This window comes from Xenopus laevis, chromosome 6L (assembly GCF_017654675.1).
Source record: "Xenopus laevis strain J_2021 chromosome 6L, Xenopus_laevis_v10.1, whole genome shotgun sequence".
In the NCBI taxonomy this organism is placed as follows: domain Eukaryota; kingdom Metazoa; phylum Chordata; class Amphibia; order Anura; family Pipidae; genus Xenopus; species Xenopus laevis.
Genome location: NC_054381.1, coordinates 55,094,017 through 55,117,326, shown reverse-complemented (window position 1 = coordinate 55,117,326; position 23,310 = coordinate 55,094,017). Strand labels below are relative to the sequence as shown.

The following is a 23,310-nucleotide window of genomic DNA, read 5'->3' as shown; positions in this document are numbered from 1 at the left end:
GCGGCCAATTCTGAAGTCCAGAACGCAGGGCGGGAGGCGGGGAATAAGACGCACCCGCTGTGGAAAGCAGTATGCGTTCCAGCGAACATTTTCCCTAACTATCGGCTGTGGCACAGGAAGCACGGGCATGGACTCACAGGCAGCTTGAAGGAAGAGCAGCACAGCAAGGTGCACCTAAATACAGGCGCTCCCCGTTACATTACCTCCACATACTGGGGCTTTCACCCACCTACGTCTGGTTCACCCCTGTTGCGCCACCCAGAGTCTCCCATGGTAGAAGGTAGGTCAGGGGGACTATTCTCCTGGGCGGGGGAAAGGCACCCCCCTATAGCACAGGTGATATACTATGCTTGTTCAAAGTGCCAAGGTAAAATCCCTGGGGGCCAGGGGGAGCCGCTGTGCAGGTCCTGTTCATTAGGGCAGGGTACAACTTCTAACCCAGGGGCAACTCTGCCTCATGTTAATGCCTTAGCTGAGGATAATTCAGGCACTTCCCAGGAACCCGGGAACCAGCCAGGCAGCAGAGACTCAAGCTACCCTCTGGGCCATTCAGCTATCACAATCCTTAGCCTCACTGCAAGGGTAACCAGCCATAGCAGACAACTAAGGCAAAGCCCTGGGTAAGCTTGGCTAAAAATCTAGTGGCAACAAAAAAGGTCAGACAACGCTAAGGAGGATGCTGTAGTCCATACTCCATCTGACAAGTCATCTATTAACCATGCCTCCTCTCAGACTGAAGGGGAACTCCCACCATCAGAAATATCATCAGGGGAGGAGGAGGAGGACCAGGAGGAGTCTAGGGACAACATAATGTGGATGGGCTCATCAAAGGGGTACTTCGGATTCTCAATATCTCGCAGACAACAACACAACAAGGCGAGAGCTCAGAGTTGTTCAAGAGACAATACAAATCCTCTGCTTGCTTCCCACCACATGAACAATTATCTGAGATTATACAGGGAGAGTGGAACTCACCGGAACGGAAATTCCAGGTGGCAAAGAAGTTTTCAAATCCGCATCAGCATGACGGGGCACTCCCTCCGGAATCCTGGGAACAGATAGGGGGCAGGTTACTGCAGTTCCGGGAGGTGTGGACTCGTCACTCCTCAGACGCATGGGTAGATAAGATCGTATCAGAAGGATATCAACTCGATTTCACAACCCTACCCCCCAGAAAGTTTTTCATGTCAAGAATACCATCTCAAACCCACAAAGCACAAGTCTTTCAAGCATGTGTTACCAAGATGGAGCAAACTGGAGTAATCGTACCAGTACCACCACAAGAGAGATTCTCTGGGTTTTACTCCAATCTGTTTATTGGTGACGGATCCTTCAGTCCAGTCTTAGACCTCAAACTCCTGAACAAGTTCATACGGTCTCTAAACTTCTTTCACTAACCTCCTCCCTAGGCTTATCTTTGTGCTCAGACTCCCCCTCTCACTCCAATGGTAATGCTCTGGATCTCATATTTACCAGACTCTGTTCATCCACCAATTATACTAACTCACCATTTCCCCTCTCTGATCACAATATGCTCACATTTCAACTCTCACTAACTCCCTCCTCACCCCCTGCTATTCCCCAAACACGTACTTACCGTGACTTGCAAGCTGCAGACGTGTCACATCTCTCTTCTTCCTTTGACTCTCTTGACTCTAATATCTCAGCCATCTCATGTCCTAATGTGGCTACCTCTGTCTACTATAGTACTCTCACCACTGCCCTTAATGAGCTTGCTCATATAAAAACTAAACGTTCTAGACCCAAACCACTTCAACCTTGGCATACTGCTCATACAAAAGCGCTCCAAAGACATTCACGTGCACTTGAGCGTCGCTGGCGCAAATCCCGTTCAGAATCAGACTTTTGGAGCTACAAATCTGCCCTGCGCTCCTATAACACCAGCCTCTTCCAAGCCAAACAAACATACTTTATGTCACTCATTAACTCCCTTTCTAAAAAACCAGCACAACTTTTCTCCACTTTTAACACTCTCCTTTCCCCTTCTCCACCGCCTCCATGCACATCTGTCTCTGCTCAAGATATTGCTGAGCACTTCAAAAACAAAATTGACACTATCAGAAGGGACACTACACTACTCAACCCCCCTAGACTTCCACCACCCTCCCTCCACACTCCCCAGTCTCTCCTGTGCTTCTTCACCCGTCATTGATGAGGAAGTCTCAAAGCTTCTGGCCTCTTCTCACCTTACCACCTGCCCGCTTGATCCAATTCCCTCAAAACTTCTCCACAATACCAATCCTTGTCTAATCAAAGCCTTAACTCACCTATTTAATCTTTCGCTCTCAACTGGACTGTTTCCTTCTCAACTAAAACATACTCTTGTCACCCCCATTCTGAAAAAACCCTCTCTTGATCCCTCCAATCTTGACAACCTACCTCTCTGCTACCTTTCATCTCTAAACTACTTGAGCGCCTAGTCTACAACCGACTAACCTCATTCCTCTCTGACAATAACCTGCTGGACCCCCTACAATCTGGATTTAAGCCACAACACTCCATGGAAACTGCCCTAAATCGACTAACTAATGACCTTTTAACCGCTAAAGCCAACAATCATTTCTCACTACTAATACTGCTTGATCTCTCAGCCGCATTTGACACTGTAGATCACCCTCTCCTCCTCCAGTCCCTCCATTCGCTTGGCCTTCGTGACACAGCCCTGTCCTGGTTCTCTTCTTACATCACCAATCGTTCCTTCAGTGTCTCCTACAATGGAGTATCATCTTCTTCCCTACCTCTTTCTGTTGGAGTTCCTCAAGGCTCTGTCCTGGGACCATTACTATTCTCCCTCTATACTTCCTCCCTCAGCAAATTAATCAACTCGTATGGTTTCCACTACCACCTCTACGCTGACGATACTCAGATCTATCTCTCATCTCCTGATCTCAACCCAGAACTCCTAACTCGCGTCTCCTCCTGCCTGTCCGCTATCTCTACCTGAATGTCGCAATGCTACCTTAAATTAAACCTCTCTAAAACTGAAATTGTTCTCTTTCCTCCAACTAACAATAGCAACATCCTGGAAGTATCCATCATAGTTAACAATTCCACTATCACCCTCTCTCCACAGGCCTGGACATCAAGGATGCATATCTCCACGTACCCATTTGGCCCCCCTCACCACAAGAACCTGCGATTTGCATTTGCCAACCAGCACTATCAGTTTGTGTCGCTCCTGTTTGGTCTCTCGTCAGCCCCCCGGGGGTTCACCAAACTGATGTCAGTAACATCAGCAACATTGCGACTGCAAGGCATATCAGTTACACCGTATCTGGACGACCTTCTCCTGAAAGCCACGTCAGAAGACAAGGCCAAGAAGTATCAGGAGCAAGCAATTCAACTACTCCAACAATTCGGCTGGTCCATCAACTGGAAGAAATCTAATTTACAACCCAGTCACCAGATAATATTTCTGGGCCTAGAGTTCAACACTACCACACAGCTAGTGAGACTTACATAAGACAAAAAGGCCAAAATCAGAAATCAAATTCATTCTCTGCTTTCCCTGCGGAGGCCAACAATCCTCACGGCAAAGAAGGTTCTGGGACTAATGGTATCAGCTATCGAGGCGGTTCCGTTTGCACAGATCCACTTACGTCCTCTTCAATCGAATATCCTGTTGGCATGGAAAGGGGGACCAACATCTTGAGTTTTTACACTCTCCCACACAACGAGGGAGGCCCTCCAGTGGTGGTTACAATCAAACGACCTGTCGAAGGGACAATCTTGGGCTATGCCAATTTGGAATGTGATCTCAACAGACGCCAGCCTTCAGGGCTGGGGAGCAGTGTGGAACAACCTATCTGCTCAGGGACTGTGGTCTTTACAGGAGACCAAACTGCCAATCAACATCCTGGATTTGCGAGCAGTAAGACTTGCTCTATACCACTGGTCACATATTCTAAAAATAGAATCAAATCAGTACGGGTTCAAAGCAACAACCGTGGCCTACATAAATCGGCAGGGGGGGGAGGGAACACGCAGCAGAGCAGCACTGACGGAAGCTCAACAAATCCGAAATCAATTCAGTAAGGCTATTAGCGATTCATATACCAGGGGTGTCCAATATCAGGGCAGACTTTCTCAGCTAGATCCGGGAGAATGGGAGCTTCATCAAGAGACGTTCACAGATCTGGTGAACCATTGGCGGCAACTACAGATACCCCAAAACAATCGAAAGGTTCAAGAATTCTTCGCTCATTACCGAGATCTGATGGCAGCAGGGGTGGACGCCATGACTCAGAGCTGGACGTTCGACCTAGCATAAATTTTCCCTCCACTGTTGGAGGGAAAATGCTTCCTCGAGTTCGAGAAGATCAGACACTCACTTGCCACAGTAATAGTGATAGCCCCTTATTGGCCTCGAAGGGCATGGTTCTCAGACCTCCAGGAGATGTCAGTAGCTCAGCCAATTTGCCTGCAATACAGACCAGATCTTCTTCGTAAAGGACCAGTAGTTCACCTCAACCCCGGTCTGTTCGCTTTGACGGGATGACTGTTGAGGCATCAATTTGGCGAAAACAAGGGAAAGCTGAAGAGGTCATCACAACTATGCTCAGGGCACGCAAGCCTTCATTTTCCAGGTCATACCACATAGTATGGAATTCATATGGTGTGAAGAGTCACAGCTACATTTTCTGGAACTCAACATTCCTAGAGTCCTCTCATTTCTACAAAGGGGCCTACAGTTAGGACTTAAACTTAGCTCCTTAAAGGTACAAGTTTCTGCATTATCCATCCTTCTCCGGCATAGATTGGCCAAGGAAGACATGATACGCACATTCCTACAAGGGGTGGCACATGTAAAACCCCCCTTTCGACCACCAGTGGCAGGCTGGGATCTCAACCTAGTACTCGAAGCCTTGTTAGATCAGCCATTCGAACCGCTGAGCTCAATCTCTGAAACCTGGCTCACCTGGAAAGTAGTATTCTTAGTGGCGGTTTCTTCAACCAGAAGAGTGTCCGAACCGAGTGCGTTATCCTGTGAACCTTCCTTTCTGGTTTCCCATAAGGATAAGGCTGTTCTACGAACTGTTCCATCATTCCTACCAAAGGTAGTTTCATCCTTCCACATTAATCAAGATATTATGGTACCGTCCTTGTGTCCAGATCCTAAAAATGTCAAAGAACTACGTCTTCACATTCTAGACGTAGTCAGAGCACTTTGGTAGTATCTGGAAAGATCAAAGTCCTTCCGTAAATCCCAGTCACTCTTCGTCCTACCATCTGGACCTCGTAAAGGACAAACATCCTCCAAAACTACCATTGCGAGGTGGATCAGACATACAATCACACAAGCCTATCTCACCAAAGCAAAATCTCCGCTAGATGGCGTCCGGGCACATTCAACAAGGGCAGTTGGGGCCTCCTGGGCGTGGCGCAACTCTGCCTCTTTGGTAAAGATGTGCACACCTTTACCAAATTTTACAGAATTGACACACTTGTGTCAGCCGAGACCTCTTTCGGACTCAAGGTGTTACAATCAGTTTTGTAATTATAACTGATCATTAGGCTTGCCCCAAACCTGCTGTTTGGGGGTCTGCTTTGTTAAGTCCCCTAGGTCCCTGTCTCCCCCTAAGACGACAGAGAAAACAGGGTTTTTGTACTCACCTTTAAATCTGTTTGGCTGTAGTCGAAAGGGGGACACAAGGCTTCCCGCCCTTAGGACGAGCCATTGACCTGTTGGTCGCGTTCAGGATAACCACCTGGACTACCGATCTACCTGTTTACTAGTTAATAGTATTGTTGTATACATGTTGGTTTTTTGTTAGTAAAAATTGAGTGGATTGGTACAGTGTCCTGCCTCCTTGAGGGTGGAGCTTAACCCGTGTCCCCCTTTCGACTACTGAGAAACAGATTTAACAGGGAGTACAAAAATCCTGTTTTTACATACTGATCCCTAGTGGTTTTATCCAATTCCCACAGCCTTAACTGTTAATATGTTTATACCTCCTTTAACGTCTTTTGAAGGGTTTTGAGGGTTTCCATCACCAGCTGCTTTTTTAACCTGATCATCAGAAGTCTCCCCAAATTTATTATTCTGCTGAAGCTGTAATTCACTATTCTGTAAAACATGACGAATCAAGTAAAAATAATTTAATATTACATAGAAACACGAAACACTACAGGCTGTTGAAACATTTAGTAAGCTTTAAAAAGGGTAGTGTAACATACTCCTATTGGGTTTGAGCTAAAACTAACATGCATGTTATACAATACAAGCAAATAAATATATAATTGAAAAGCATGAATGAATTAATGAATGAACAGCAATTAGCTGCTTCTATCATAACTTGTTTGCAAATTAAAAGGCACATCCGCTCTGTCAATACAAGACAATGGGGGATATAGCAAGGCTGACAACTAGAGGCAGTACACCTGAAAATTTTTGTAAATTGAAAGTCACCATGGAGTTCCAGGACCATATAAAACATTCTGCCAAAGGCTGCATGCTTTTTACAAGTTGTACAACTCCAACTCATATTTCACAAGTTTTCTTGAGTCATGTGACACAAATTACATTACTAAGCACAGATTATAATGAATAACACCACTTAACATGGTTTAAGGATGTAATCTGCACAATATTCAGTCTTCTGTATAATAAAACACACACACACACACACACACACACTGTTAATTTCCACAACCATGGAAAATACATGCAACAATTAAGATTATTAACCATGCAGGTGCTCTCTCCTTAGTTTAACAAACCATTGTTCTCTGTGCTTCCCAAACTTACTTTGCAGACAGAGTGGTAACCAAATTATAACCTAGTGAGAAACAACCTGCTCAGAATAATTTATGACTACTTGCGTGCTACATAGGAGATCAATGTCATAAAACTGATATCAGAAACACAAAATTGCATTAACTCATGCAGTATTTAATCTTCCTTTAAGGAGGAGACTAATTTTCAGAGTGAATTACCTCATCCTGCTGAAGAGAGGTGTCTGCGGAGAATTTGCTGGCTGTGTAGGATCCATCTTGAACAGCACTGATATCCAAGCTCATTTTAGGATTATATGTATGGGGATAGAGAGCCTCGGGTACTCTCTTCTGCTGTTCTGAACACTGTGAAAAGATGTTTCAAACTAATTTTTATGTGGATTTGGATGCCAATTTAAGAGTTCTTGTTAAGAGCAGGTTTCGAACTTGCTGAATTAAAAAGCATGTCGTGGTCTTGATAAAAATACTGATGAAGTTTGTACCAACCAAGAATCATTACACACAGCCCAAGGTCATACCAAATTGCCACAAATAAAAGAAAAGTAGCGATCCAAATTATCTTCGTGGGAAACATGCTTTTATATGGCACACTGAACATCACACATCATTTTCTATTCAAGAGAATGGATATTGGCTGCTGGATAAGGAAAAGCTTCTTGAATGCTGTTTTATTCTCTTCTTATGTCCACTACCCCATGTGTCAAGTTCTCAGCTTCTCACTATCTCTGCAGATAAACAATACTATAGCACTGTAAGGATGGAAAACGAAAGAGCTGTTTATCTTAAACATTTACAAATGAAACTTACAGCGAATAGCCAGTGTTCAGAAACGATGTAGATGCCACTTCGTTCTTTCACAGATTTGTATTCTCGGCTCATGTCATTTTGTCGTCCGTGGTAGATAAAATGCGTCACACTTTCATCGAAGCACCATCTGTTAATAAAGAAGAGTTGAGCATATAATAACAAGGATAATAACAAGAAGTATAGGTGGGCACTTATCTCATATAAAAAAAATCTTAAATTTACTGACACAGTCTCATCTGCCGCTTAAAGGACCAGTAACATCAAAATTCTTTTTTTAAAAGTTCATTAGTATACATCGAAAAAAAAACACAAATTAAACTTTAAAATCGCAAAGTCTTTCTTAAGAAACAACTTACCGAAACTCCGCTTGCACTCCTCTTCAGAAAGCGATAGGGCGATTCATTGTGCGGCACTCGATTTCTCCTCCTTGCCTCCTTGTAGGAGATAGCCAGGGAGGAGAAATTGAGCGCCGCACGATGGATAATCGCCGTGTCGTGGAGTGGAAGCAGAGTTTCGGTAAGTTATTTCTTAATAAAGGCTTTGCGATTTTAAATTGTTTTAAATTGTTTTTGTGGTTTTTTTCGATGTATACTAAGGAATTTTTTTAAAAAAATGTTGATGTTACTGGTCCTTTAACCTCCCTGACTGCCGTTTGTTAATAGTAAGAGAGGGTCACATCCTGTATAAATTCAATTATCCTGCATTGCTTTGCATCACTTGCAAACATAAATATATTGTTTTCAATGCTTTTCAGGGGTCCTTCATCCAAAAATATTTTTTTTTTACATAATCAAAGAATCTTTACAAAATATATTCATTAAAATGTTCAGTGGTATTAAGTGATTTGTAAATGTTCCTGCAGTTAAAATCAAAATTTGTTTATCCATTTTTGAAACAATGTTTTAGAAGTCAATGCTGCAACAGCAGATTATGTTAGATTGGTTCAGGTGCCAGATAAACAGATCCTAGCAGTAAGTCCCAGTTCCCTGTGGAACCCTAAAGCTACTGCCTGGTGCGGAGGTTTGATTTGAAACGCAAAGGCACAGAGTGCATGATGTAACTTTAACCCTTTAAGTGCCACATAATGTAGGTTCTGTGGATAAAAGTACCTAAGTGCCACAGAACGTAGATTCTACGTTCTGCAGCACTTTCAGGCAGGGAAGTGGAGAAGCAGCTTTTAAAGCCACTTGCTCAGAAGCCCCTAGGCAACAAGCAGAATGCATGGAAAGGTTGTCGTGATCGCCCAGGGGCCCTATAGGTGCCGCAGACAAGTGTGTGCTGCCTGCACTACCTCCTCTATCCAGCAACGCCCCCTGACCCGGATCACCATGAATACGTCTTCCAGTGTTGCCTCCAGTCCTCCTGCCTTCCTGGACATGGATCTGCAACCTATATACCCCAGGTTAGTGTAACACAAACACAAAACTCACTTTTTACACTAATACACAGGTACTTACACACACTCGTACATTTTTTTGGGGGGGGTTGGGGGGTTTCACACATTTACACCACTCACACATATTTGCATAAAACATTTATTTTGTACACACTCGTTTATCCAATTACACAATTTATGGCTTTTTATTCTGCATCTTGTGTATTTTTTATTGCCATTTTGAATAGCATATTCACTAACTGCACTGTGCAATACTTTTGGTATGTTATTTCAGTGGTAAATCAATGCATATTGGGCATCAAATTGTTCATAATGTTATGAGTGAGATAAGATGATAGAAAGTGGAAGCTTTGAGTAGAATTTCAGGTATTTATATCAAAACCGACAATTTTGGGAAAGCATTGCAAGTTTGGAGTACAAAGACATGGTTACCCATTTAAGAGTTGGCTGAATGTGTACTTTCCAAAAATATAGTTCATACCCTGCAAAAAATGCAGTAAATGTGTTGATTTTTCAGTAGATGAAGTCCTGGACAATTTGGATGCGCTAACTTCATATTGGGGTCTCTAAATGCCAGATACTTTGGTAATAATATGTACAATGGGCATCAAACTGTTCAGTGAACCCCTGGCATTTATATTTAAGATGTTTTTTTCTTGGTACCTAATGCTATGTGGGAGATACGAACTTGCAAAATGAAAGCTTTAAAATCTACATAAAATGGTAATTTTGGACTGGCCAGATATGGGATGACTGGCAAGCCAGTTATCAATCCATGTACAAATAGTTGGGTCAAGACAAATTACCTTGGTTTAGGAAGCAGGTGGCACAGCTTAGGCAAAAAAATACTACCTGCTCCACCACCCTCCAACGTCCTAACTCAGTGCTGTCCAACAGGCGGCCCGCATCTGGCCCATTATCCACTCCTTGTGTGGCCCTCCCCTTGAAAGTCTGCCTGCTGTGACTGTTTACATTGTGTAAATTTAAAAGGTATAAATACTGAGATTTACTTGCCCCTGCATTGTTTAGACCTCAAATTCAGACTGTAAACTGCTGGATTGTTCACAACTTTAATCCCCCCTGCATTGTTCACACCTGTTTACAACCCTAAAGCCCTGTAGTGCTCACACATCAGACCCACTCTGAAAGTGTCCACACTGTTCACACCTCATACAAACTGCTGGAGGGTCATCAGCATTGTGTCACTGTATGTAGCACAGTACGAACTGTTCATTTTAGAGTGGTCCTGATAGGTGCCATAATCCTCTGACTGCCCTATGCTCCCTGTGTGTGCCATGCTCTGCCTACCCTATGCTCCCTGTGTGTGTCATGCTATGTCTGTGTCTGCCATGATCTGCATGTGAGAGGTGAACTTGGTGGGGGTTTGTTAACAATTGGAAATACTCCTTAGGGGGTCCCTAAGGTGTTTATTCATGTGCTGGTGGGTGAGGCATATGGATTTAAGGGTATGTTTTAATATGACGTAATAAACTTGTTTCACATATGAGTGATATCCCTGTAGTGAACACCACCTATTTGGTTTCTTGTGTGCTCCCACCATTAATGCAGACATGATCTTAAAACACTGGTTTCCATTATCGGCCAGAAAACTCAGGCCCTCTGTACCACAGAAGCTGGGCAGCACTGTCCTAACTCATAAAAACAGATTACAAAATGTTGTTTAGATATATATTGCGATAGGGTTCTATCAGAGTACCAAACCAACATTTTAGCTCACTCTCCTAGGGATCCCCATGGAAAAACATTTGAGCTCACTGCCCCAGGGATGTTGACTTCAACATAGTAATTTTGTTTCTGCAGCAGTATTTTAGGTTGTTCAAATAGCGATAAGGGGAGGGAAAGTGGAAGCACTCCAGGCTACTAGAGATCCCCTGTGCTGCCCAGGTCAGACACATAGAGTACAGGAATAAGTTTACTATACTATGCATGAAAACACAAGGGATTCCCTAGGAGAATGAGCAAAGATGGCAGTGCAGCACTATGACAGGGAGAACACCAGGATGTGCTCATTTATTAAAGCGATTTAAGCAGGAACTTAATGCCCTGGATTTTTGCTCATATGTATATTTATGTAAAGATAATTGAAGTGGCATAACTTGAGAGCGTGGGTCCCCCGCCAAAAAAAAACCTACTGAGGGGGCCCTCCTCCCCTGGTGCCCCTCCTGACCTGTATATAGTTGTATAGGTAGTTTCACCACTGAATAACTGAAAACTATGGTCACTTACAAATGTATATTCATATAAAAAGTACCTGTATTCTGCTCCAAGTGAGGCTGCAATGCCATTCAGTTCACCTTGTTTTTTAATTAGCTTCTTGCTCACGCATATAACGACATTAATCAGTAGCTTGGAGTTGTCAAACTGTTCAAAGAGAATGGATGTTAAAAACTTTTGTTGTGACTATATCAAACAATCTTCTACATAATTTAGAAGAGATGGTTAGGGGAATGTTCAACTGAACCAAATGGTTAAATCAGGTGGACTTAACACTGAAGAGCTGAAACCAACATTTTTTGCAAATTACTTGAAAAAAAATATTGTTCAGATTTCAATATGCAAATTACAGTTTAGAATCAGAATCTGAAAATTATGTATTTCCTTCTAGTACTGGTATAAGATCCCTTATCCACAAAGCTCCAAATTACGGGAAGGGGTGTTCATCTTCAAGTTAACTTTTAGTATAGTATAGAATGGACAATGGAGCAATTTTTCAATTGGTTTCTTTATTTATTTGTAATAATTTTTTAGCTTCTTTTGACTCTTTCCAGATTTCAATGGGGGTCAGTGACCCCATCTAAAAACAAATGCTCTGTAAGGTTACAAATGTTGCTGCTTCTTTTTATTACCCTTGTTTCTATTCGGTCCCTCTCCTTTTCATAGTCCAGTCTCTTATTCAATCAAAGCATGGTTGCTAGGGTAATGTGGACCCTAGAAACCAGATTGCTGAAATTGCAAACTGAAGAGCTGCCAAATAAAAACCTAAATAACTCAAATATACAAATAATAAAAAATTAAAACCAATTGCAAATTGTCTTAAAATATCACTCTCTACATCATATTAAACGTTAACTCAAAGGTGAACAACCCCTGCAAGGTATGGTGAACCAAATTACGAAAAAGGTCCCTTATCTGGATAAAAGACCCCATACCTGTATAGAACACATTCCGTGTGTCCATAAATGAAGGATTTAGAAAAATAAAAAATTACCTCTTTCTTTTCTGCTGCCTTTAGCTGAGGGCTTGCAGTAACTGCAGCAGTCTGACGCGTGCTGTTCGCAATAGCCAGCTGCAGATTCCTACCAATAACTTCAGACAAGGGAGTGCTCTGTGTCCTGTTTTTTTGGTTAGGACCTCCAGGTGTTTCCAGAGCTGCAAGAGCATCCTGAAAGAAACACGTTTGTATCTATAGCTCCAACAGACATGTAATATGACTTTTCCATCAGATGTTACAAGAAAAAAAGTGTGAAACTCAAACATAAAAGCTAGTAATGGGAATTATGAGCATTTTTGGAACGATAAGGGGAAATGTAAGATAGTAAATTTAGAAGATATGCCAATATTTTAAGTAATATGAAATAAATAACTATGCACCCCCTAGTGTTTATATGTCCCCTTTTGTTGAGGCTTGTAACCGCCATGCATGCATATATCCATGTTGTGCATTACGTGAATTTGATGAACGCACATGACAGGTAACATTTTGTAGCCTTTAGGAAAGACTAATATAAGACACATTTTCTGGTGTACCTTAACATCAAAGGAGGGTTTGAAAAGTTTGTCCTTGGACAGAAATTTTGATGGTGTATCAAGATGCAAAGATGGTTCTCTCTGAAGAACTTTGCTTTCCCCACCAGATGTTTGTGGATTCTTGTTATGCTGTGAAATAACAGACTGAAATGCTTTGCTCTTAAACCGGTTCATGTCAAGTGGGGTAACTGCAGCTTTCGTCAGGGCTTCCGGGTGATTTTCTAGATGGCATGGTGCATGCATTGATAGCCTGATTGCTTGGGGTTTGTATGTCTGACTTATGAAACTTTCATCTTTATCTTGAAAGGAAAGAAAAACACCACACTGGTATCACAAACATTACCAAACAAAACCATTGTTCTAAAATCCTCTTCCTTTGCCATGTACTAGAATTGCATCTGATATGGCATAGATTCAGGAAACAGCATTCTAACAGTGTTATTGAGAGCACTCTGCAACTATGCACACCCTTTGGATGGCAGCAATTACACTGTTCAATGTCTTTTTAGTGGCAAGACACACTTGTACTGCCTGCCCAAACAGCATGCCACAAACTCACTCACAAATTCAAGATCAATAAATAAATACATAAATGTTCATTAAAAATATGGCAGTGCTTATCCATCAATGCTTTCAAATTCTTGTCATATTTACTCCTGCTCAATCTGCTTAAAATTAGGGAAAGCAAAATAGTTTTCCATTCTACTTCAGGTCAGGGATTTGACCGGGCAACTGATCACATTTTTGAAGGGTCATTTCAGTACAGCTCGGTTTTGTGCTATACTGCTAAAGCGTGGATGGACACAAGTTATCTTGCGGTTTGCATCTGTCCTTATTGTTTTGGGCAACTTTTTTCAGAGTAATTATTTAGGTCCAAAATTTGTACAATTTAACAATGATTACACAGTCAACGCTCTTTAGGAAATCTTGCCAGTGCTGGGGGGAGCTATAAAACACTTGGAGGGCTGCATGCTTCCTAGGTTTAGGAAGCAAAAAAAGTATACATATACAAGAATAAGGAACTTACAGCAGATCTTAACTGCTCAAAAGTGTTTATTGCCACACAACATGCTTCAAGCCTGTGGGGCTCTGTCAAGTCTCACACTTGACAAAGAGCCCCACAGGCTCGAAACATTTGGCAATATGATATTCCTTATACTTTTTAGATTCATACCAATTTTTATTTTATAATGTCTAGTAATATTATCTTAACATACAGTACACATATTTACAAGAGGTTGTTAAGAGATACCATACTTACAATTGGCAATACATGCAATACATGCTAAATTTTAATTTCAAATTCAATTTAAAATAAATGTAAAGGTGCTTTACTGTGAACTTTACACCAAGACAACTGCATGAAGGTGTTTACAGACCACCTATCTCTACCAAACAATTCCTCCACCACAACTGTGGGCTGAGAAAGATGGTATTGTCCTATGCTGGTTGCATCAAGTTGTCTTTTCAAAGCTCTTTACCTAGAATCAATGCTAGCTGCGAGAAACACATGTTTGTCACTTGATAACCACAGTTCACACATCACATTGTAAATATTAGGGATATAAACAAATACCAGCCACAGTTTTGTATGCACTGAGGCATTGCTGTTGGCAGAGGATTTGTAAGGAGGTTTGAAAAGCCAACCTGTTTGTGCCCCATTTTTTACCAGTATTGTTCCCTACATTTAGACCATGGGAAGAGAAAGCCCAGAGCACAGGTATGCAGAAAAGAAGTGCTTTACTGAAAAGCAGTTTGTGCAACCTTTGTGCTTGCCAGATCTCACTCTTGTGTGTTTGTCGAACTGCACCAGGAGATCATATAGCTGGAAAAGTTGACAAAGATCCACTTAACAAAGAGAAACAAAAATGCATCCACTGAAATATTAGACATCTGACATAATGCTCCTACTACATGGCAGCTAATCACGTTGAAAGAGCATTCAGTTTCTAGTTCAAGTTGGCTATAATTTCCTATAGAAAGTTAATAAAATAACTAACCTTCTTCAGGAACATTATCAACAAGGTAAGAATCTTCATCTGCTTTTCTGCCAGTTCTGGCACACTGCAATAGCCAGTTCATTGTCACTGCTGGCAAATTCCACTTTTTGGCTGCTTCGTATTTTGACCCTTCAGCATCTTTAAGTACTAAGTGTGTACTGGCAAACATGCCCTTTTTTGGATTGGCTTTCCGCACAAAAAACTCTTGTACTCTGTATTGAACAGGATATTGTCAGGCATGCAACTATAATCAAAACAGCTACACATTTTGCATACAAACACCAGTATGTTATTTTATTCTCTCTAAAATAGAAGTCAGAACACTTGCAGCAGAGCTTGGGTTCCTAATTCCCAGTTCATGGCCAGCAAGTCCACATATTTAGCTAAAGATGAAATTAAATAAGGACTATGAGTTGACAATCAAGCATATACTGGAATTATAGTCCTTCCTAATTAGTTTTTTTCTCCAACCATGATTTTAGAAACATCGATATTAATGTTAGAATCAAAAAAATCAAGATAAGAAAGAATTTGACTCATTACACTACTTGTCAAGAAATGCTATAGTTTACTTACTTTGCTCCAAGCAAACCGGCCAAGTAAACTAATGAATCCCTTTCAGCACCCATAAATTGGCTGACAGAAAGCACACACTCCCGCAGTGGTGTGCTACCTTCCAAAAATGGCACAGGTGTAAAAAGAGCATTTGAATGTGGGTCTAATAGCTTCTCTTGTTCTATACACATGCCCTAAAAATAGAATACAAATAATTAAAGTAGGAAATTAACTCCAAAAGCATTTTTAAGTAAAGTAGCAAAAATAATAGCTGTGATAATGGAAATTCCTTATATTTCTGTGTTTTTTCATTTAACTTTAGCAAATCTTGTGTTCCACGACTGAAGCAGGAAAACTACTTTCTACTACATTACTAAAATGACAAGCACTTTTCTGCATGCCTCTTTTTGGGTCACCATGGTAGTTTTAAAAGAAAAAACAGCATTCAGGACATTTGGCATTGGTGGTTGTAATATTGTCTACTATGCCTAGTATACAGACTTGTGGGAAGAGGATTTTTGGGAACATGGTTTTATCCTGTATGTAGCCTGTGACTTTGTCCCAGAATCCGGCTATTTTGGGGCATGGGTATGAAGAAGAAGCTCAGACGGATCCACAGGACCAGAGAAAATTAGTTAAAAAATATAAATTTTATTTGTACAAAGTTAAAAATGTATAATTTGCATCTCCATCCGCGTTTCGCACCCACTCAGGGCGCTTAGTCATGGGCTCATTTTTTGGGGCATGATCATTTCATATCATATGCATAAAAGAGGCTCTGCATTCTTTACATTTGGGGCAATGTGCTCTGTCTACCTCTCCCATCTGAGCCAGTTTCTGTGGAATGATGTATAATCTATGGAGCGTAGTCTGTCCCTTGTTGCTATTAAAAATTGGTATGCCTTCGCTGTGCATTTGTCCCAGTCCTCTGTAGTGAGCTCAGGAATGTCTTGTTGACAGGCTCAGAGTGACTGCGAGAAGGGTGAGGGGACTGTGTTTATCAACTTGCTGTACAGTTTTGTAACCATTTTCTTTTGTGTTGGAGTCGATAGAATTGTTCTTGAAGCCACTAGTGTTATCTCCGGCTGAGTACTGCCAAATTGGGAGAGGAATGCATGTTGTAATTGTACGTAAACCAAGTGTCTGATTTGGACCCCTTGATTATCTCTAGTGATCAGTCGCCCCTCCGGTATTGCATCATTTAGCGTTTTAATTCCGACTCTGGGCCATCCCATATATGCCAGTATCTGCCAAAAGTGGGGCAGATACGAGTCGCGCCATAACGGTAAGGCTGGCAAAAGGAGTGGGGGTTTCAACTTAAATAAATGGAAAGCTGTGTTCCACAAAGCGTATGGCATTGTTAGAATAGGATGTTTGTTTAAGAGGTCAGACAGCTTCCTGTATGGGATGTATCTAAGCAATTCAGCATTCCTTCAGATGGAAGTTGGGGTTATTAGGGTCTGGGGCGAACCACCAGACTATGTAGTATAGTTGTGTCACCAAAATATATTAGCAGAAGTCGGGGAGCCCAAGACCTCCTTCAGAGATGGGGGCCTTTAATTTGGCTTTTGCAAACCTGTCTGGCCCCTTTATAAACCTAAAGGTTTCTGAAACCCTGCTTCAAAAAACAAAAAAAACAAATTATATATATATATATATATATATATATATATATATATATATATATATATATATATATATATATATATATATATATATATATATATATATTTATATATTAAGATAGGCTAGCTAAAGGTTATGTTACATATATGAGACATTTAAAGAGATAGGTATCCATTATTAATATGTTTAGAAGCTGGTGTATATAAAACAATTTTATTCAGCAAAGTATGCAAAATCAGTACATCTAAAACAGATATTGTAGTTGAATAATTAGGATTAATAATCTCTTACCAGCCAAGCGTTGGTCACAACCTCTCCAACTGTAGATTCCACTTCACAACCCAGTAAGGGTACTACAGCATAATCAGCAATGGCTCTTTTCTGAGATGAAAGCACCTTGCCAGCGCTCTTCTTTATTATGTCTATAATGCATGCCTCATCTTCTTCCAAAAAGCCCAGCACCATAAATTGTTTTCGGCTGAATAAACCTCCTTCAATTATAGTGGATGTATCGGCCAAACCACTTTGGCTCGTACAAGTGGTCATGTCTTCATGCATGCTCATTTGGGAAATGCTGTTGGTATTAGAGGTTTTAGGATGCTCATCTTCAACTAGAACAAGTAAAAATTAAGGTTATAAAAACACATTATTTTGTTCAGGTGAAAATAAAAGCAAAAAAGACTTTATTAAGCTTTATTTTTAAAAGCCTGCATTCATATAATTTTGGCAAATAATGGTTCAACAGTGGGTCAACTCTTTGCAAAAAGAGTGAAACAGTTCAACAAATATTAACATTGCAATCCAGTTCAGGGGCAATTGTAATGAAACCAAATGATAAACGAGAACCCCTTCTATGAAAAGTATAAGGCAATACTTTCAAAAATTTAAAAAAAGACCAAATGAACAAATAATATTATACTGACTATAGTACTTACTTAACGTGGAGTTATTTTCTGTGTACTGAGACAGCAGGTCCTCATCTGCCTGATGGTTGCGAGTATGGTTCAGAGGCCCTCGTGTACTACTCATCTTATTAGCAGTTAAATTAATGGCAGGCTCAAATGGTGAAGGCATCTCAGTTTGTTGATAGCTTGAATGAAAATATATTTCCTCAGGTTGCAGATGTCCTTTTGCAAAGCTGTCCAGCAGCCATTTTACAGTTAACACATAAGGTCTACAAATGAATGTAGATTTTTTTTTTTAATATTGATTAAAATAATGAATTCCTACAATCTAAACAATACAAGAAAATGCTGTGACCCTTTTTAAACCCTTGTAAAAAGTGATAACTTGGATACAGTACATAGGACTGTAGTCTGAAAAAGCAAGGCTATATTTTCAGATGGCAGTCATGTATGCATAACTGTATGAAGGGGCATTCACTTTAACTATAAATGGTAAGCAATTGAAGTCCAAGCCCGTCGATTTGTAGCCACAACAAAACAGAAACGAAGATTAGTTAACTGTTGGGTTACCAAAATTATATTTACTGGGGTATACTGTGCATTCTAAATAGTAAACGGTTTATCTAAGAATTACATTAATATTATACATTTTCATTTGAATGATTGGACTTGGGTGACAGGCTTTTACTGATGTTACAGTTTTTAATTGTCTTTTTCTCTGCCAATAAAACTGTCAAACTTAGGCACAAGCCAACCACAACAAGAAATATTTGACCTGGATAAAAGCTCCATGAGGATTTAACATATAACATTGCTTATACTTAACCTGTGTTGTGTTTTGTTTAAAAACTGCTTCAGTTCTTCATCAGTTTCTCCAACAATAATGTGGGTTACATCTCCTGTAAGCTGATTAAACCTCACACCCCCTCCATTGTTGATTAGCTTTCTTAGCTTGTCCAACTTTCTTCCCCCAAACCCGCACAGATATATCTGAAAGATGGTAAAAAATTTAACATTTACAAATAGCACAGGGATGGGTAACTGGTTGCAAAACAGCTGCTGCAGTGAGACAACACCCATGATGGTCTCTTTTTATATGTGGCATGGAATACTGGGAGTTGTAGCTCTGTAAAATCCTGAATAATACAAATATAAAAACATGTTTCTGTACTTAATAAGGAAGCTTCTATGGTTTCTCAGAATTTTCAGCACTGCCCACAGAACATACCCAACCTATATACTGAATCTGCTATATTTAAGGTATTATATATGTACTGTACACATGTGCATAAATGTAAAACCCACCCGGCAGCCATCGAGTAGGTCATCTGGAGCTTGTAATGAACTAATATCCAAGTTTTCAAGGGTATCTGCTGGAGGATCCAGTCTGCTGGCCATTGCGGAGTTAAAAGCAGATTCGTTAACACAGCTTGTACTTATATTGGAAATCTGGCTGACATCATAAAGGGCCCGACCTGTATATATATAAAAACGTTTTACTAAATATCAATTACATCTCTAATCAGATTGAAAAATAAGAGTGTGGTACACAAAAAAGCACATCCTTAAGTTGCAGAACTGGTTAAAATCATTACAGTAATGGTGAAGGTAATGCACTTGCATACAGGAAATGAAAACAAGACACTAATACGGGGAACTTTCCGTTTATCCGATGAATAAGATCACATTTGTGTACCTCCTATAATGTTATACACTGTACACAGAAACTACTCGAGAACATATAGTTCTAGCTAGAGCAATTTTCTAGGAAGGGAATCATCTTCTCAGTGTGCAATATATACTCTTCCCAGGATGAAAGTGAATGCAATTTCTACAATCTTAAACCAGCTTTATAGCTTCTTTACTTATTCTGCTTTTGTTTTTTCAAATGTTCATCTTGATTATTTACCCTAGTTTCTATGAAAGCTTTACTGGATTAGCTTGCAGTGTCAATCTATCTTAAACTGTCATAATCTATTACCGTCCATATTTCACTCTAATTATGTATTATAACATCATCTAACATTATAAGGGCATGTAACTAGCTAAAGGTGGCCATAATTAACAACTTCATTTTTCTTCTCATAACCTATAAGCACATTTCTTAATGATTATTGTTCACTTTATATTTTGTCACTAAAGGGCACTATAGTATAGGGAATCCTAAAAGTAAGCAAAGTGCCAGCAGAGCAGAGCAGAGGTGTACACTAAAGTACATCTGAACTATTCCTTTAAACCAACATATGAGACGGCAGATTGTGTGACACTTGTTTTAGAGGGCAAGAGTAGGCCAACTAGCTAGCCAACTAGCTTAGCAAACCAACCAATTGGCACCCCATCATTATAAAAACCACACAGGCTTAGAGAAAGTGAGACTCCAACAATTTGTGTTGGGAGGTCTTTAGTATGTATGGTGGTGGGGTACGGGACACCCTTGAAAAACAAGAAGGGTCTCTGTGAAAAGGTGTAGGTGAGAAAGCATCCCACTGTTAGTAGAGTATCAGTAAGGTGAAGCCTTACTAAATTTACTGCTAAGCATGTAACATCTTAGGTTGAGATCTGCAGTTTAATTGTATGAATAGTGTGGAGTTCCTTTTATTGAACATCTAAAGTGTACTAATCCTTTGTAAGGTTCACACCACCCCTTCAGTCAGATCTGACCAGACTGGTTGAATAATGGTGAAAATAATTTACACACATTTAGATGCCAATGTTTTTTTGAGTACAAATCTTGCATTTTTTACTGCATCACGTTTTATAATTTGTTCTGATATCTCCATGTACCAACAACTTTCAGTCTGCCCCCATTGGTTTATGATGGGGCTTTTAGTAACAAATATTTATAAGTATAAATAATACAAGGGGGAAAAATGGAAAGCAACAGTATCACAGTAAACAAAACATGTCTACAAATGTATAAGAATAGCACTATGACTTTTCACAGAGAAATCGTTGGAAGCTCAGACTTGTGGATGTCCTAAATGGTTGCTACATTATTAATGGCGTTTTCCATAAGACAAAAAGTTTTCTTTTGACTGCTTTTTTGACTGCTTTTGAGTTTGAGCTGCTGAATAAAAAGTTAAATCACTCAAAAACCACAAATAATAAAAAATTAAAATCAAATACAAATGGTCTCAGAATATCACTCTCTACATCATACTAAAAGTTTATTTAAATGCGAACAACCCCTTTAAGGAAAGACTATTCTCTTTGAACATATTTTTCATACCATAGAACCACTGTTACTCATATAGTCTGAATTTTAGAATTTAATAAGAAGAAAATACTTACTATTTGGTTTGCTATTGCCACCTGTAGGAGTGGATGTATCTGGCACAGATTTTATGGTAGAAGCAGGCTCAATTTTATACATTGTTTCATCTTGACAGAATCCTTTTTCAATACTGTCGAAGAACCATTGAACCGAGATACAGTGTACATTCCACTTTCTGGCACACTCATATTTCTGGCCTAAAAAAATATGCATATATTCTAAGTACTACAGAATAAAAACAATCTACAGAAGTAGAAAAAGAAACTGGTTTAATAGAACAAAAAACCCAAACATAAGAAGACAAAACAAATTGTCTGTCAAACTGAGATTGCCCAAAACAGTATGCTTCTACTATTTTAGATTCTTGACAGAGACAATGTAAAACACGTATTGTTACTGGTTGAAGTAATGACCTCCAAAAAACAAATGCATTGTGCCCAGTTTATTTTTGGCACTGAACAATTAACATTCTGAACCCCTGGACTGTACAATTGAGGAGAATACAGTATATTCTGAAGGAAAACAGAATTCTTCTGATGTTGTTCTGTCCAGCAATTTAATGAGAAACATCATCTGAGGTTTCCGATCTCATTCCAGAGCAGAATAACATCAGAATAGTTCTTTGCCAGCAGGTGACTCTGTTGATACCATTCTAGTATGCTCTTTATTTTCTTGAAACTGGATCTATCATTTGTATTATTTCTATAAAGCTGGCTTGTGGCCTTGAAAAGACCCTTTTAACCCCCCCCCCAAGGTGTACATCAAACAGTCCCTGCATTAATTCCCGTTAGGTCTAAATTTTATGACATTAATAAACATAAGCATATTAGTGCGGAAAAATACATTGTAAAAACAAATGTTTTACAAACGTATATATTAAATTTAGTTTTAGCATTAGTACCTGCATATAATTATTTTTAAACAAGTTATTAAAAACCAATGCAGAAATAATTTGGCACGGCTGGTGTAGAAGCATGAAATGTTAAAGGAGAAATGTTGCAATTTTACCTTTAGCCTCTTGGACAATAAGATGTGTTGATTCATTCATCTTAAGCTGCCCTGTGTACTCTCCTCCATGCAGAGCTGTAAGACGTTGCACCTCCTTTCTGTCTAAACTGCTTAATCCAGTTACACATATAGTACAACCACGAAATATGGGGCACAAATATTCTGTCATGTTTACATCACTGTATCGAATAATCCTGTAAAATACAAAAAAGAGAATTTATTGTCAAAAAATATTGTTAAATGTGTTCCCATTATATACTATGTATTTAGTGTTTGTTTTCTTCTATAGTTACATTTTTCCTACTTTCGATGCCTTTGACAGTGGGGGGGGGGGGGAGACATTGCTGTGTTGTGCATGCTTCTCAAACTTTGTCTGTCCCCGGGTGCATGACGAACAATTCCATTATCCTCAGGTGTGAGCTTAAAGGGGTTGTTCACCTTTAAACAACTAGTTGTTTTCAGATAGATCTTTATATTTTCTACGTGTGACCGTTTTCCTAATACTGAAGTGTAAAGGGTAATTTTTCACCTTCTAAAGCAGCTCTGGGAGGGGGGTTCGCCGACCCTTTAAACTGTTCTAAATTGATACATTTAGTTGATACATTTCTTATCTTTGTCCCTGCTGAGCAGAATCTCTGCGTTTCATTACAGGCAGATGTTAGAATTGATACAATAGTTGCTGATTCTCCAGAGATGCTGCTGAGAAATGTATCAATGAAATGTTGCAAAAATGTAACAGTTTAGAATCTGCACCTGAATTACTGAGCTGCCAGACTAAAACATCCAGAGACAGGAACGTTCAACTTTAAACTTAGATTTTGGAAAAACAGTAAAAAAAAAATAATAGAAAGTAATCGAAAAAAGTCTTTATTTCTGGGGAATAATCGGAAAACAACTAAACTGAAAAAAAAGTGTTTGGAAGGTGAACAACCCCTTTAAATTGAACTTTATTAACTGCTACATATTTTACTATTCTGATTACTGGTTCTGTAACTTTTCTTCAATAAGAATGATTAAAATATATTGTCTGTGAGATTTTATCCACCGATCACATGTCACATTACCACTACAATGTATATATACACACTTTTGCTCTACATCTGTCTGAGCACTTTTACAGTTTTCAATCAGCATTCTGTTATTTTTTATGTATTCTTGTTTACAAGGTACCATGACTACCTATCTGTTTTTGGTGCAATTCTACTGGGGGTGAGT

At 39.8% G+C, this 23,310-nt stretch overlaps 1 protein-coding gene across 1 annotated transcript in view; it reads right to left on the bottom strand.

The window, feature by feature from the left end:
- topbp1.L (DNA topoisomerase II binding protein 1 L homeolog) overlaps positions 1–23,310 on the bottom strand; it is a 58,500-nt gene that overhangs the window by 18,860 nt on the left and 16,330 nt on the right. Inside the window, exons 6-19 of the mRNA NM_001089099.1 lie at positions 22,096–22,289; positions 21,105–21,284; positions 19,119–19,288; positions 18,640–18,803; positions 17,844–18,082; positions 17,200–17,519; positions 15,304–15,476; positions 14,728–14,939; positions 12,728–13,026; positions 12,189–12,362; positions 11,232–11,341; positions 7,564–7,690; positions 6,958–7,101; positions 5,974–6,088 (exon numbers count right to left, since the gene is read on the bottom strand). Coding sequence (NP_001082568.1) covers positions 5,974–6,088; positions 6,958–7,101; positions 7,564–7,690; positions 11,232–11,341; positions 12,189–12,362; positions 12,728–13,026; positions 14,728–14,939; positions 15,304–15,476; positions 17,200–17,519; positions 17,844–18,082; positions 18,640–18,803; positions 19,119–19,288; positions 21,105–21,284; positions 22,096–22,289 — 2,621 coding nt within the window. The remainder of the gene's footprint in view (positions 1–5,973; positions 6,089–6,957; positions 7,102–7,563; positions 7,691–11,231; positions 11,342–12,188; positions 12,363–12,727; positions 13,027–14,727; positions 14,940–15,303; positions 15,477–17,199; positions 17,520–17,843; positions 18,083–18,639; positions 18,804–19,118; positions 19,289–21,104; positions 21,285–22,095; positions 22,290–23,310) is intronic.